Raw genomic sequence first — 16052 nt, 5'->3', positions numbered from 1 at the left:
CATGAGGGAGTATCAGGGTTAGTTTTGTGTCAACTTGATTGGATCATTTCAGTTTCCAGATATTTGGCTAACCATTCTCTCTCGGTGTCTGGGAGGGTGTCTCTGAATGAAATTAGCATTTGAATCAGTGGACTCATAAAGCAGATTGCACTCCTCAATGTGGGTGGTCCTTATCCAACCCCTTGAAGGCCCAAATAGAATATAACAGTGAGAAAGGGAGACTCTGCGCTCCCTCAGGCGGATTGGTGGGCTAAGACACCTGGTTTTCCCCTGTTGGATTGGGAACTGCTGGACACCATTGGCTCTCCTAGTCCTCAGAGGTTTGGGCTGGAGTGAACTACACCACCAGCTCTCTTGGGTTTCCAGCAGACATTGGGGGACTACCCAGCCTCCATAACCGTGAGAGCCAATTCATCACAATACATATTCATACTATATAAAAATATTTTCATTTTATAAACATACGTTCTATTGGTTCCATGTCTCTGAAGAATCCAGGGAACTTGGTGGTGAAAATGGCACATAGCTTTAGAGGCAACATGCCAGAAGGAGAAAGAAAATGCCAACCTTGAGCAATAGAAAATAAGACAAATATTTCTTCAATTATAAAAGATGAAAATAATCATCTTTGACCTCTGGTCATTTCCTCAGAAATGGGTGGGTCACACTTGGTGTTCTGCCAAGTAACTTAATTTATTAAGATGAATACAGCAGTAACTTTGCATCCAAAGTGTAACCTCTTCCCCTAATCTGGATTCTGAAGAATATGCTTGCAGGGGTCCCTCAAGTCTTCAAGTCCCAGCAAATGACACTACAAGAATTTGAGCACAATCTTAGTTCCTTAAAAGGGATGCTTCTGGCATAGTTTGGGTTTTTTTTTTTTTTTTTTTTTTGGTCAGTTGCTGTTACCAGTTCCCTGCTCTAAACTTAAACTGTGTTGGTAATTTGTAGATCTTTCTTTCCTTCTCTCTTTTCTTTTTTTCTAGAAACCTCTTGACACTTGCTCCTGAAAGATCTACAGATCTTTCTGTATATATATATCCTGTGCATATAAATTCATCAACTGAGTCTTTAAAAAATCCTTTTATATCAGATTTTTAATTTTTCCTCTTATATAGAAAATAGTTGAACATCATATTAACTGGCAGATGTAATTTGAAAACACTCATCAACCCCAGATTATTCCAAAGAATGAACGGCAGTAAATCTTATTCCCAACTTCAATTGTCACCTCCTAAATTAGGTTCCTTATTACAATACTTCCTCTCAGTTGGCATGCATTCGTACAGATAATCAGAGGGACATACTGAAACAAAAACACTTCTGACTTCCTGCTTGGGTTGGTGGTTTACATCACGTAGAGGCAGAGAATGGAGCCGCTGGAAGCTTTTGGTGTTAATGTTGTCAAGTTCGAAAGCAGCATGGGAGACTGTTCTAGGTCCACTGCTGTTCTACAGAGATTTAAGAATCAGCTCATCGATTTATATATATATATATGTGTGTGTATATATATATACACACACACACACACACAAAATAACCTGCTGGGGTTTGGATTGAGATTGTATTGGATCTATATTGAATCTTTATATTGGGAATATGACGTCTTAACAATACTCAATCTCTTGGCCCATGAATAAGGTATCTATTATTATTTAGGTCTTCTTCATCACAGCAATATTTTGTAGTTCTCACTGTACAGGCTTTTCACATTTTTTTGTCAGATTTATTACTAAGTACATTTTTTTAAGCTATTTTAAGTGTGGATTTTTAATTTCCATTTCTAATCGTTGCTACATATACAAACATGATTTTTGTATGTTGCTTTATATCTTGCAACTTTGATAAAGTCACTTTTTAGTTCTAATAGATGCTTGTAGACTCCATTGTACATTTTTTTCCATTGTATATTTTCTACATGCCTGAAGATCATGTCATCTGTGAATAACGGCAATTTTATTTTTTCTTTCCAATCTGGATGTCCTTTCTTTTTTGCCCAGTTGTGCAGTCTAGAATTTCCTATACAACATTGGATACAGACATCACTACTTGTTCCTGATGTTAGGGGCAAAGTAAGCAATCTTTTACAACTAAGTATGATATTAACTCTAGGGTTTTTATAGATGCCCTTTATCAAATTGGGGAAGTTCCCTTTATTCCTAGTTTGCCTGAGTTTTTCTCAGCTATAGATGGTCAATTTTGTCAGATGATTTTTCTATATTGAGATGATTATGTGAATGCTAAATCAAGCCTGCATTCCCAGGATAAATCCCATGACCACAATACATTATCTTTTTATTATATCATAGGATTCAATTTAGTAAACTTTTCCTTAGAATTGTTGTACCTGTATTTATGTGGAATATTGCCTTGTAGCTTTTCTTGTAATAGGTTTGTCTGGCTAGGGTACCAAGATAATTTTGGTCCCAGAGTTATGATGGCCTCACAGAATGAATTGGAAACTATTGCCACTTTGATTTTTTAGAAGTTTGTGTAGAATTGGTATTATCTCTTCTGAAGTTTTTGGTTAAACTCACCCCTAAAGCCACCTGGGCCTGGATTTTTGTTATAATTAGGTTTTAAAACTGCAATTTCAATTTTTAAAAATATTTTGAGATAGATTTTATTAGAGATAGAAAGCAAGAGAGAGAGTGCATGCATGTGTGCAAGCCCGCACAAACAGGGGGGAGGGGCCAAAAGAGAGGGAGAAACAGACTCCCCGCTGAGCAGGGAGCTCAACGTGGGGCTCAATTGCCAGTACCCTGCAATCATGACCTGAGCCAAAAGGAGACAATCAGTTGAGTCACCCAAGTGCCCCTTCAATTTCTTTTGTAGGGCTGTTCAGGTTATCTTTTTAGTGAGCTGTGGTAATTTTTACCTTTCAAGGAATTTGTCGATTTCATCAATGATGTTGCATTTATTGGCATAAAGGTGCTCCTAATAGTCCTTTTATCTGTAGTGATGTTACTTCTCTCTCTCTCTCTCTCTCTCTCTCTCTATATATATATATATATATATAATCATTCCTTGATCATTTGTCTTTCTTTTTTCCCTCACCAATCTGGCTGGAAACTTAACAATTTTATTGGTCTTTTTCCCCACCAAAGAATAAGCTTTTGGATTCACTGATGGTTCTTTGTTTTTGTCTTTGTCTCTGATCTTTATTATTCCTCTTCAAGCTCTGCTTACCTTGTACTTAATTTGCTCTTTTTCTAGTTTCTTAAACTGGAAACTCAGGTTACTGATTTGAGACCTTCCTTCCTAATATAGTTATTTACTACGAGTTTCCCTCTCAGTACTGCTTTAGTGGCAAACCATTTTTCTTATTCACTTCAAATTACTTTCTACTTTCTCTTTAGATTTCTTTGACTTGTTTCCAAATATTTAAGGATTGCCAAGGATCTGTTACTGATTTTTTTAAAAAAGATTTTATTTATTTATTTGACAGACAGAGATCACAAGTAGGCAGAGAGGCAGGCAGAGAGAGAGGAAGGGAAGCAGGCTCCCCGCTGAGCAGAGAGCCCGAAGCGGGGCTCGATCCCAGGACCCTGGGACCACGACCCAAGCTGAAGGCAGAGGCTCAACCCACTGAACCACCCAGGTGCCCCTCTGTTACTGATTTCTAACATAATTCCTCTGTGGTCAAAGAACACACTTGGTATGATGAATACCTCAAAATTTGAGATTTTTTAATGAGCCACAGTGTGGTCTATCAATCATAAATATTCCACATGCACTCTCGTGTTCTGCTGTGGTAGGGTGGAATGTTCTATAAATACTAACCAGGTCAAACTGGCTGTTACCACTGTTCAAACAGACTATATTTTTGTTCTGCCAACTTTCTCCCTCAGTTTTAGAAAGTAGATACTAAAATTTGTCCATTTTTTCCTTGCAGTGTGATCAGATTTGCCATCATTTAGGGCTGCTGTCAGGTACATTCATTGACTGACCCTGTATCAGTATGACATAAGCCCTAATCCCTGTTAGTATTTTTTGCTCTAAAATCTACTTTGTTATTAATATACCCATTCCAGCTTTCTTTTGACTAGTGGTAGCATGAGGTATCCTTTTCTATCCTTTTGCTTTTAACCTACTTGTATCTTTAAAGTACCTTTCTTGAAGGCAGTGTTCTTTTAAATCCAATCTGATAATAGCTGCCTTTTAATTGGAGCATTTAGATTATTCACATTAGTATTATTAATATTATTAATAGGACTATTGATATGGTTAGGTTTGAGTCTACCATCTTGCTATTTTCCATTCATCCCAATTGTCCTCTACTCTTTTTACCTCTTTTCCTGTCATTTTTCAAAACAATCGATTTCTTATTACATTTTATCTCATTAGTTTCACAACTATAATTTTTAGGTTATTTTAGTGGTTGCTTTAGGGTTTATAGTATACATTTGTAACTTATCACAGTCTACATTTCAATGATAGTATCTCATTTCAGGTACGGTACAAGAACCTTACAAAAAGTACACTTAGAGTGTACTTCTTCCCTTCTATTAAGCTATTCTTGTCATCCATTTTGCTTTTACATATATTATAAAGTTAACACCACTTTTCTGTAATTTGCTTAAGCAATTACCTTTAAAGAGGTTTAAATAATAATAAATCATACATTTACCCATACTGTTACAAGCTCTTCATCCCTTTGTGTAGATCTAGATTTCCATTTGGTAGCATTTTCCTTCTGCCTGAAGAACACCCTCTAATTTTTTTCATAATGCGTATCTTCTGGTGATAAAGTCTTTGCCAAGTCTGAGAACATTTTTATTTCTTCTTATTCTTTTCTCCGTGGTACCCAGAGTCTGTTAGTTATGTTAGTCAATGCACTGAACTTTCAATTATGGTGTTTCTTATTCCTAGATTTCCACTTGGTACTTTTCTCAATCTGCTTGGCTGTTTTTACAATCATGCTCTTTTAGATCCCTTATTTCTTTACACTTGATCTTAGCCAAAAGGCCGAGAAGTGGTTCTCCCTTATTTCTTTAAATATAAAACATACTTTATACTATGTCTGGTAAGTCTTAATAGCTTAACTCTTTGTAGGCCTGCTTCTCCCATCATCGTTTCTGCTGGCTCTTGTCTATTTATGTGTTTGTGATTTCTGATTGTGAACTTATATTCCTTGAAACTATTTCTGAGTCCCTCCAAAGACAGTACATTTTGCTTCTGTTAGTCACCTGGAGAGCAATAAAAATCTGGTATCACTTTAAATTTCTGGTGTGAGACTTTTCTTACACTACCTAGATTCAAACAAGCCAGCTTCAGGGGTGCTTGTGGCAAAATACACATATACACTCAGGGGACATGGAGATGTATTCTCTCAGGATAGGTGATCTTCCCTGCTATCTAGGGGGAGTGAGGGGAGGACAACGGGATACTGGAGAGGGAGGAGGCAGGCAGATGTATTCATAGTTCACTCTTACAATAAGTCTATCTTTTGGGGTCTCAGCGTCAGGAGATCTATTACCCCTCCCACCCTGGGAAGGCCCTAAGCTTTGTCTGCTATGCTACTGCCCCTTTCCCAACCCAGATAATGAAAAACAAAGTTTAACTAGGTATTTGGCAAACGTCCTAAGGGTAAAAAGTGGCCCCAGTGTCCTAATTACCTCATTGTACTTCCACTTTCATTTAAAATTTTTTGAGACTTATTATGTAGCTCACTGATCCATTTTAAAAAATGGCTCTTGATATGTATCCCAGAAGTTTTAGTTGTCCTCAGCTGGTCCTTATCAGCCATAGTGATGGGGGAAAAAGTCTTTTAACTTGTTCTTTGTAGTATACAGTATCCAAAAACCCCTCTCTTGATCCAGAGGCAAGAGTGAGAACACATACTTAGGAACCAGCCGGCCCAAGGTCAGGTCTCACACTCACAAGCACTGTGACCTTGGTAGCTCATTTATACTCTGTGCTGTTGATGCAAGAAATAAAGGAGGTAATATCAGTACTTAAAGCAGGGCTGGCTCTGAGAAGTATGCTATCAGGACTTATTATTATTATGTGAACAAGTTGTAATCACACACCTGAGTAACAGCACACATCTTATCCAATGGTCCAAGAGCATCTGTTCCCTGGCTATCCTAGTCCACTCTACCATGCAGTAACCCCACACCTCTGTACTTACACCAACAATGACCAGGAGCAATCAACTATGGGCTACTCACTGGATGTCAGTCCCAGCTACACTCACAGGATGGGCCCTAAGTCAAGAGCAGAATGTTAATGAATGCTGATCTAAGAAATGCCATCATACAAACCTGAGTGAACACACAGTCCTTTACCCTTAACAAAATCTGAAAGGAAGCACGAACATAAACAAACATGATTTTAAGTTTTGTATTTTTCACGGTGGACAGTCATCATTCGCCCCAACAGCCATCTGAAGCCAATAGTCCTGATTGTTAAAAATCACAAAGTTGTATAAATGTTCTCCTCCTTTTCGAAAACCATGTTCATTTTCTCTCCACGAAACAGGACTGTCTGCAAAGCCTTGTACTGACAATGTAACCCAAGGAGCTAACTTGGGCTCATCAAAGTAGTGACTGAAAAAGAAAGATAACTCTTAACAAACAGGAAGGGCTAGGAATGTTCACATTTTTTTTTTAACTTATTCAGGATAAGTGACACTTCTGATGTTCCAATGAAGCTTAGACCTTAGTTTTTATTTAGAAGAATTAAGAGATACAAACTACATTCCTGATCCTATGTGGTGTATTCAGTAAATGTTCACCAATTACAGAATGCACAAAACCAACTTTAGAGGTTCTTATGCTCACTGCAGAACACCACATAAGATTCAAAGAGAAAAAAAAAACAAAACAAAACCACAAAGTGTATAGGAATAGTTTCCTTCCATTTAATAGGGCTCTTCAGTCTCTGTTAACTTAAACAATGCAGAATAATTTATTGAATTAAAAAAAATCTTTTATTATTAAGGAAAATAAAAGTATTAAACTATTAAATGAAAAAGGGTATCAGGATTAAGAAAGAAAACCCTCAAGATTTTAAAAAGTGGGGCGCCTGGGTGGCTCAGTGGGTTAAGCTGCTGCCTTCGGCTCAGGTCATGATCTCAGGGTCCTGGGATCGAGGCCCGCATCGGGCTCTCTGCTCAGCAGGGAGCCTGCTTCCCTCTCTCTCTCTCTCTGCCTGCCTCTCCGTCTACTTGTGATCTCTCTCTGTCAAATAAATAAATAAAATCTAAAAAAAAAAAAAAAAAAAAAGATTTTAAAAAGTGAAGACTGATAGGTGCCTGGGTGGCTCAACTGGGCTTATCTAAAAAAAAAAAAAAAAAAAAGTGAAGACTGAGAAGGCATTATATATGCTACATGGGCTTTTCAATATGGGATCTGAGTTTCCTGACGTTAGATAAAATGTAGCATTTATATAGTACCTTCTCAAATGAAAAACCCCATACTGCCTTGTCCAATCCCTGGCACGTTAATGACGTCCAGCACTTCACAGAATGTTGGTGCCGGAACAGATCTTAGACATGATCTGGATTCAAAAATGGTCAAGTGTTTTCAAAATAAAACATCTGCAGAACTCTTAACATTTAAAACAGATCATAATGTGTTCCATAGAGTACTGCTGTTTTCTTAAGTGATGTTATAACTTCCGGAGCATGACAAGAAAAATGAATAGCCTGTTTTTCAAGCAGCTGAGTTAAACTCTGCTCTCTGTCTTTTCGAAAGGACAAGTACTTGGCGGCAGCATTTTCCTATCTCCAAGGATAATTACATCATTTAAGATGATAATGTTACCACACTGTGAGCCCAAGCAAGGAAAAAGGGGGTACGTGAGAGAACACTGCGATTTGGAACAGTAGCACCGCCCCTAAAATGTCATGTGGGCACAGACAACCAAGATATAAAAGGCAAAAAGCATTCTCACCGCAACTGTTCCAAAAGGAGACAGATCTTCTCTGGAAGTATGAAACCCGTGATTGTACACAAATAAGCTTTGGCCACCACTGTGCTTGGCTGAGGACAGCAATAGGTGGATATGAAGTTATGAGGCTCGTTATTTCTGTCACACACACACACACAAAGAAAAAAAAAGAAAATACATTTACTTCTGCTGTATGATTCGTTTTCAAAGTATAAGCCGCTGTGAAGGACAAGAAGCCAGCCAGAGCCCGAGCCCGCCACCCAGGAGCTGCTACGCACAGTTCTGTGTGACTGAAGACGGCACCCAGCCAGTCCAGAAGCTCGGGAGCGCTGCAGGCCTCCTCTGGCTCCCCCTGGAGTGCACTGCTCCGCAGGACCGGGCACTGCAGCTCTGTCACTGTGTTCAGGGCTATTTTTGGCTGATGCTCCTGAATTCGGTAACTGGAAAAGTGTGACATCACCGTGGATTCTTCTGCACCTTAAAACACACCATACAAGGTCATCTGCATCCTGAAAGCAAGTTCAGTGAATCCCTGAAACCACCCCATTCCTCACTGAGAGTTCCAGGGAGCAGGTGAGATTAAGTAACACAGAAGGGAGTTGCGCAAAGCTGTATTCAAATTAAAATAATTTAAGTTGCTTTGGGCTCCTTGTGCCAAAGTTCTGTAAACATTCATTTCCTTTCCCTTTTCCTGGAAAAGCATAATCCTTTCAGATTCAACCCCATATTAGTTTCAGCATTTGCTCTAATAAGAAAATTCTGACTTACTGAATAAAAAAAGCGCTTCTTGTGGCTAAATAAAATTAGTGAACTCTATAGACAGAGGAGTTTATTTGCATAATCTCTGTAAAGCTCCACAAGAGGAACTGAAAGATCTCATTTAAGCTTATCTTTGAAAACCCAGTAATATCCAACTTATCTTCAAGGATTTTTCCAACAGCCTTGGAAGACAGAAATAGTGGCCCCTTGGGAGCAAAAGGCAGGCTTGCTTCGTGTCCAGTGTAAAAGAAATAATCTGCTCTCCCCACCCTCCACCCCAGAGCGAAGGCCAGCAGGCTTACTGGCCAGGATGAAAGACTGGAGTTCCTGCAGCTCGAGATTCCTCTCCTGTAATGCAGCCCACAGCATGTGTGGTATCCCCTGGCCCACTGTGTCACCCTGTGGGTAGTGGAACCTAGTGCGTTAGTGTGAGTGGAGACTCTGGCCAGGGCCACTACTGTGAGTAATTAAATCCCAAGTCTTGTGCCTTCTGCCAGCATCCATGAGACCTTGCAGGCTAACTACTTAGCTTACAAGTGAGGAAAATCTTGGACTTCCCCCAGTTTTTGACAAGCCCTTAGAATAATTGGTGCTTTAGGAACACAAAGCTCTCCAGAACTGAAAGCACACATGGTCTTCAATGAAGACTTTGTGCAACTGAAATGTCCATCAGTCTGTCCTGTATCTGTACCCTAAGGAGGAGACGCCCTGAAGCATTATAGACTGAGGACTCAGGCGAGTGGCCTGGAGCATCCAGTGACCGACCAGAAATGTCCCACGAAGAGCAGACGGACAGGCATATTTCCCAAACTGACCTACATGCCTCCCTGTCCTCCAAAACCAAGTACGACACATCACAACTATGATGCTCTAACTCCTTACAATCTTCTGATGGACCAAAGCTACACTCTAAAAGGAGCAAGGCACATGGCAGTTGTCAGCATGTCACCACATCTGGTGACCAAACACCCCACTAAATTTCATGTTCGAATCAATTCCAAGTGACAACAAATTTCATTTGACATTTAATGGTGTGCCTGACTTTGACCCTAAAATAATCAACAATTTGTGTTTATAATTTGTGCTATTTTAAAACATACCACCAAGGCTGTTTGAGGTAAGGTGCAGGAAGGGAGGGGAGAAACAGTAAAAAAGTTAGCTGCATCAACACATAACCCAGGGAGATGGAGGAAGATGGCTGCCTGCCTAGATCATCCCGAGCTACGGCTCCCGGGGATGCCAGGGGGCCAGAAGCAGCTTCCCGAATAATATTTACGCACATATGTACCCAATATCCTAGACCACAGGGATGAATCACAATTCAATTCTCCATTATTCCCCTTTAATTAACAATTAGATTTCCAAATCATTGTTCTGTCCCCTATTTTTCCATACCTGTATGATGCCAAGCCAAAAGAAAATCAAATTTCAATGTCTTCTTTTCTTTGAAGGACCAAGATATTCTTTCATACTTCTTAGAATTCAGGTTAAAGGATAAATCCATCAAATCAATGGAAACAACTTAAAAAATGGAAAGAGGAATAAACAGTTCATTCATATATACACAGCCTACACTGTGGAAAAAGTGCTGTAATCAAAAGCATCCGAATTTTTGGAAATTTTATGAATAGCAAAAATTATTTTGTTCTTGTAGTCCTTTGGTCTACCAACTCAAAACACCGCCTCTCCCGGGCATTTCTAGCATTGACAGACACAATAGCTGTTTTAAGTTCATACTTTTCTGAGGTCAAAGCCCAAGGGCAGAGGTCCCTGGGAGGTCAACCCTAATCTACCTACAATTGTGACAGCTTCAGTCGCTCATGTTCAAGCTGGACCGTAGCTCTTCACTCACGGGGGTATCTCTACTAGTAATCATAAAAACTTGACAAAAGTAAATTCTTTATTAAGAATAAGCTGTAGACTCTTATCTTGGGTTCATTACTTTGATTTTTAACCCCCAAAATATATGAATTTAATGGACCATTCCAATTCTGTGATCCTTATTAGAGGTAGCCCACAGCCAAAGAGAAACAGAAGAGTGATCTTATTCCTTCTGAAGCTCAACCGAGAGCCCCACGGGGCAGAAGTTCTAAAGACAAGAAAAGGCCATATTCCTTCTGAACAAAGAGAAGACCGGCAATTCAAACATTTAAACTTAAATTGCTACAGGAAGATTACTAACTTGTTGGAAACTGATAGGAGCATAATACTTACTAAATTTCATTACTTTTCTGCCAGAATACTTAGATGGACAACCTTGAAGACCAGTTTCTTCATAAGTATCTTTATCCAGTGATAAAATTAATTTCCCTGTAAATCAAATAATCCTCATAAAAGAGATAATAAAATATGACATGTTCTCTTACTAAAAGAAAGCACAGCCAATCGAGCAGTTAAATATGAGGATAATAAACTGCACACAAGAATCGTCTTTATGATACAAGGAGATTACTTATACATACATCCTATTTATGTACAAGGATATTTTTAACATATTATACTTTATTAACATTATTTATGACAATGAAAACAGAAATTATCTAAATTTTTATTAAAGAACAAATAGTTAAACAAACCATGGTATACCTCTTCACTAGAATAGCTTCAAAATATTTTAAAAAGTCAGTCAGAACTATTTGCCCTGATACAGAAAGATGTCTGTGACATATTAAGAAAACAGAAAATCGAGAAACGATGTAGTACAATGTGATTTATGTTTAAAAAAAAAAAAAAAAAGCAAAACCCAGAGGCACCTGGGTGGCTCAGTGGGTTAAGCCTCTGCCTTCAGCTCAGGTCATGATCCCAGGGTCCTGGGATCGAGCCGGGCATCAGGCTCTCGGCTCAGCAGGGAGCCTGCTGCCCCCCTACTCCCTGCCTGCCTCTCTGCCTACTTGTGATCTCTCTCTCTCTGTCAAATAAATAAAATCTTTGAAAAAAAAAACAAAAACAAAAACAAGATTTATGTGTGTTTATAAATTTATAGAAAATGTCAAGAAAAATAAAAACCCACCTGTTAAAAACAGTTCATTCTAAGAAGGGGTGTGAGTGAATCATCTGGAGATGTGACTTAAAAAAAAATTTTTTTTTTAACAGTATTTCTTTTAAAATTAAAGAAAGAAAAAATGAGTGTTGTTACCGTTTGGCAGGAGGGCAACAGTATTATCTTCATCAATATTTGTATTGTATGTTAGTGCATAGAACGAACCTGTAAGAGAAAACCCAAACAAGAAATTAAGCAACAACAACAAAAGTGATTATACCTGCAAAAAGTTAGTGGATCCTCTTCACACGATAACGTATCTTCCAGGTGAGTAAGGGTCAATATTCACCACGGCTCCAGCTCCCTCAATAAACCTAAAACCTGGGGCGTCTGCGTGGCTCAGATGGTTAAGCGCCTGCCTTTGGCTCAAGTCGTGATCCCAGGGTCCTGGGATCGAGCTCCATGTCAGGCTCTCTGCTCAGTGGAGAGAGAGAGTCTGCTTCTCCCTCTCCCCGCTCGTGTTCTCTCTCGCAAATGAATAAATAACATCTACAAATAAATAAATAATCCTAAAACCTGCCAAGGCTGAGCTGGAGGACCCAGAGGCCACCCTCCAGCTAGTTCACACCGCCACCCAGGGCCTATTTGTGCCAAGTGACTACCATCAAGCAGGAAATGGACTCAGGGTGCAGTGTGTGTCTCTGGCGGTGCTAGCAGAGAGGCACAAAGTAGAATACTAGGTGAGTGCACGCGCCTGAGAGGAAGAGTTCCAGGTAAAGATTCAAAATGTGCCATGACCTCGTGTGAGGTTAGGAAAGCCACTCAGTCTCTGTGAACCTCAGTTTTCCTCATCTGTAAAATGGGGATCACGGGCCTAACTCACAGAGCTGTTGCAAGAGCTCAACTGGTTAAGACATGTAAAAGGGTTCCTAACAGCCAGAGGCCGCATTATTAACAAAGTAGCACCCAACTTCAAAACAGATGAAAGGAATGAAGTTGACGGGAACAAAGACAACACGGCCAGCTGCACCCAAAAGAGAGGGAATGCAAGTAACTGGATTGTTCACAGCTCCCTGCAGAAGACGAACGTGGGGCCTACAGCAAGAGAAGGGGTGTGCTTACTTTTAAGTTTAGTGACTTATGTAGTGAAGGGGGAAATCCCTAAAGACAGTCTAAAATACAGTTTCAAACAAGTTCTCCCTAGGAAACAAGAGGAACAAAGCAACCAACCCAGCAGATACAAATGGAAATGGGGTGAGCAGAGAGCGTCAGAGCCACAAACGAAGCAGAAGACAGGGCACCATAATGAGCACACCGCCTCATGACCAGCTGCTATGAGAGCATCAGGAGATGAACCTTTCCAGACGGCTGAGTGGGGACTGCTGGGAACACAGCGGTCTTGTGGCCACACACCCAACAGCCGTGTACACGAATACACAGCTCCCAAGGCTCTCTCCTCTCCCTGAATCCTTGTTTTAAGATGAGGGATACCTTTAAGTTACAACCTCCCTGAGCCACCCTCATGGGCAAGTGTCATCAGAAAGCACCACCTAGGGGTGCCTGGGTGGCTCAGTGGGTTAAAGCCTCTGCCTTCAGCTCAGGTCATGATCTCAGGGTCCTGGGATCGAGCCCCACATCGGGCTCTCTGCTCAGCAGGGAGCCTGCTTCCCTCTCTCTCTCTCTGCCTGCCTCTCTGCCTACTTGTGATCTCTCTCTGTCAAATAAATAAAATCTTTAAAAAAAAAAAAGAAAGAAAGAAAGAAAGCACCACCGAAAGAGAGCATGAGAGAAAGTAGGGGGGAGGCTGAGGGAGGGGGAATGATGCCTACACTTGACCACACAGACTATCTCTATGGAGCCCTACTTGGAGCCCTAGGATCGTGATGTGATCTGACTATACTTCCTCACCTTACCACATTCATAGACACGACAAGGTTTTTCTTACCTTTCTTCACAAAGGAGTGGATGAATTCGTGTGTAATTAACTCATGAAGAGGTAAGTTCTTCACAAAGTAATAAGGTCCAGTTTCCATGGCTAGGTTTTTCAGTTCTTTTGACAGTATCCCACATTCAGGAATCAGAAATGAAACCTAATGGAATGTGTAACATAAACCAGTCTTATTTTCATGTAGATCAGCCTCCAGCTTTTAAGGATGCTATAACATATGAAGGTTGCGAAGTTTCCACCACAGGTTTCTATAAAACTTTTTTTTTTTTAAGATTTTATTTCTTTATTTGACAGAGATCACAAGCAGGCAGAGAGGCAGGCAGAGAGTGAGAGACGGAAGCAGACTCCCTGCTGAGCAGAGAGCGGGACAGGGGGGTTGATCCCAGGACCCTGAGCTCATGACCTGAGCTGAAGGCAGAGGCTTTAACCCACTGAGCCACCCAGGCGCCCCTCTATAAGACTTTTAAGTTAATTTACCAGTCTCAGGAAAAGAGAAATTTGACAATTCACGTTTTTCATTTCTGTATCCAAACATTATAGGAAAGCTAAAGAAGCAAAAAATTTAAAAATTTAAAAATAATTAAAAAATTAATGGAAAGCTCTTGTTTGCATTTCACCTTTTGCAAATAAACCATATGTTTTATATCCTGTCCACTGCTCTAAAATTGATTTTTAGAGAAATATGGTACAATGGAATGAATATCCTTAGATTTGTTTAACCTGGTACCAGGCTGAAATCAAAGGGACTGCCCCTTAGGGCATAAGGAAATCAGGGACAGCAAGAGGCTCCTCGGACGAAGAAGTGGTCGGGGCTGTTTCTAATTTCTAGACAGAAAAATTCTACAGATCAGCCTGGGCAAGATAAGATATACACCCTGACTGCCGCCTGGGATGAGCTTTCCACCTAAAGCAAAGATGTTAAACCTAAACGGTTTCCAGTGTTACCACGTGCTCCCCACCTTGAAAAAGCACTCTCCCGAGGCTCACACACCAGTCTGTTCCTGAGGGACCCGCGTCACCACCTGCGTCTCTGAGAAACTGCCACACCAGTCAGGCCTGGGTGGAGGGAGATGAGGCTGACGAATCTCAAGTGTAAGAGGTTTAAACCGTTTCCAGGTTGAGTTTTCGGAGACCTCGCCACTTCGGTGGGTCGGTGAAAACGAGCCATAGGACACTTGACTGGCATCTGGTTATTCTCCTCTTCTCTTGCCGGATGCTAGATAATTAACCTCACTGACGCCTCAGCTTACACCAAGCGCCCCCACGAGGATGCCATTTTCACGAAGCACCAGCCGACGTCAGCTCCCGGTAAAGCTCTGAAGTTGCGCTCGCAAGCAGGGCCACCGCCGCGCATTTCTACGCAAAGCTGCCGAGCTGGCGCGCTTTGGCTGGAAACCACAGAAGACAGCAGGCGAAGTGGAAACTCTGCCAGCCCTAAACCTAGCTCCCCTAAATAGTTTAGGAAAGCACGTGCTTCCTGGGTCTCTACTGGCAAGACGCTCCCACGAGGAGAGAAAATCAAGAGGTGGGGAGGGGCGCCGAGTCCGGCCCCGATTTTCCGCCGACCCGCGGGTCCACGTCGCACCCATCACTCGCTCTATAACTCCCCAGGTTCGGCCCCCACTCTCACTTCCCACCCGGAAAAGCGCTCCACCAGCGGCAGGATCAAAGTAACAGCAGCGGTTTGGTATCCGCCGGGGGCACGCCGCCCAGCCCCTCCCCACAGAGGAGAGGACCCTGCCCCCGCCCCCGGCGAATCCTGGGAGTTGTAGTCCTGCAGATCCGCAAGCGACCAGCTCGGAGCAGTGAAGAGATTACAATTCCCAATATGCCTCGCGAGGAGCCCCGCCCCACTGCGCGGGGAGGGCGGACCCGCCGCTCAGCCGAGCGGGACCTTCCCCAAACCTCTCCAGCTCCCAGAGATGAAGCGATGCATGAGAGGCCCGCGGAGGCCGAACTCACCCTGTAGTTGTGATAGTGCGTCTCCACAAGATGCCGGTGGCGCGACTTGTCATGGCCGAAGTTGGATTTCTCGCAGACCAGCAAATGCCGGGGGACTTCTCGCAGTCGGCGCAGAGTGGCCATGCTCTCTCCCTGGCTCCCGCTCTGGGCGAGCTGGGCGCACTCCGCCCCGCCCTTCGTCCCGCCCCGCGAGCATGCGCAGTGCGGCCGCGGCGAGCAGGTTGAGGTGGCCCGGGCTCCTGTTCTGGCCAGAGGTGAGGCGAGCCCTTGGTTTAGAAGCCTTAGCAGAAGCCTGCCATCGGTACCTGAAACCGCATATTCATTACCTAAAATGGAAATACCTGGCACCTGCAAACCTGGAACTTGCCTTTTCAAACCCATCTTTCTCGCCTTGCCCTCCCTTGCTGCCGTCTCTTGCCGAAAATCCTTCTTTTGGTCCTTCCGAAAAAAATCAAGGAACTCTGTGCAGGAAGAGAATACACAGTTTCTGTTGTCTGCCCTACAAGG

General features: G+C 41.9%; 1 protein-coding gene across 6 annotated transcripts; it reads right to left on the bottom strand.

The window, feature by feature from the left end:
- Positions 1 to 6331: 6331 nt before the first annotated feature.
- RPP40 (ribonuclease P/MRP subunit p40) lies at positions 6332 to 15711 on the bottom strand. 6 transcript variants are annotated; one of them, XM_047734670.1, is made up of 8 exons: positions 15546 to 15711; positions 13581 to 13725; positions 11792 to 11860; positions 10870 to 10965; positions 10051 to 10176; positions 8175 to 8373; positions 7900 to 8034; positions 6332 to 6551 (listed from the first exon to the last, which is right to left on the bottom strand). In XM_047734670.1, exons 1-8 carry the CDS (start codon positions 15666 to 15668, stop codon positions 6353 to 6355), a joined length of 1092 nt encoding a protein of 363 aa, XP_047590626.1. In that variant the 5' UTR covers positions 15669 to 15711; the 3' UTR covers positions 6332 to 6352. The 6 variants fall into 6 exon arrangements, with proteins under 6 accessions (XP_047590626.1, XP_047590631.1, XP_047590630.1 ...); XM_047734675.1 differs by lacking the exon at positions 15546 to 15711 and adding an exon at positions 15214 to 15235; XM_047734674.1 differs by lacking the exon at positions 15546 to 15711 and adding an exon at positions 15058 to 15156.
- Positions 15712 to 16052: the final 341 nt, after the last annotated feature.

This window comes from Lutra lutra, chromosome 6 (genome assembly GCF_902655055.1).
Source record: "Lutra lutra chromosome 6, mLutLut1.2, whole genome shotgun sequence".
Classification (NCBI taxonomy): Eukaryota; Metazoa; Chordata; class Mammalia; order Carnivora; family Mustelidae; genus Lutra; species Lutra lutra.
The sequence above is the reverse complement of the archived record's forward strand: the minus strand, read 5'-3'. Positions and strand labels throughout refer to the sequence as shown.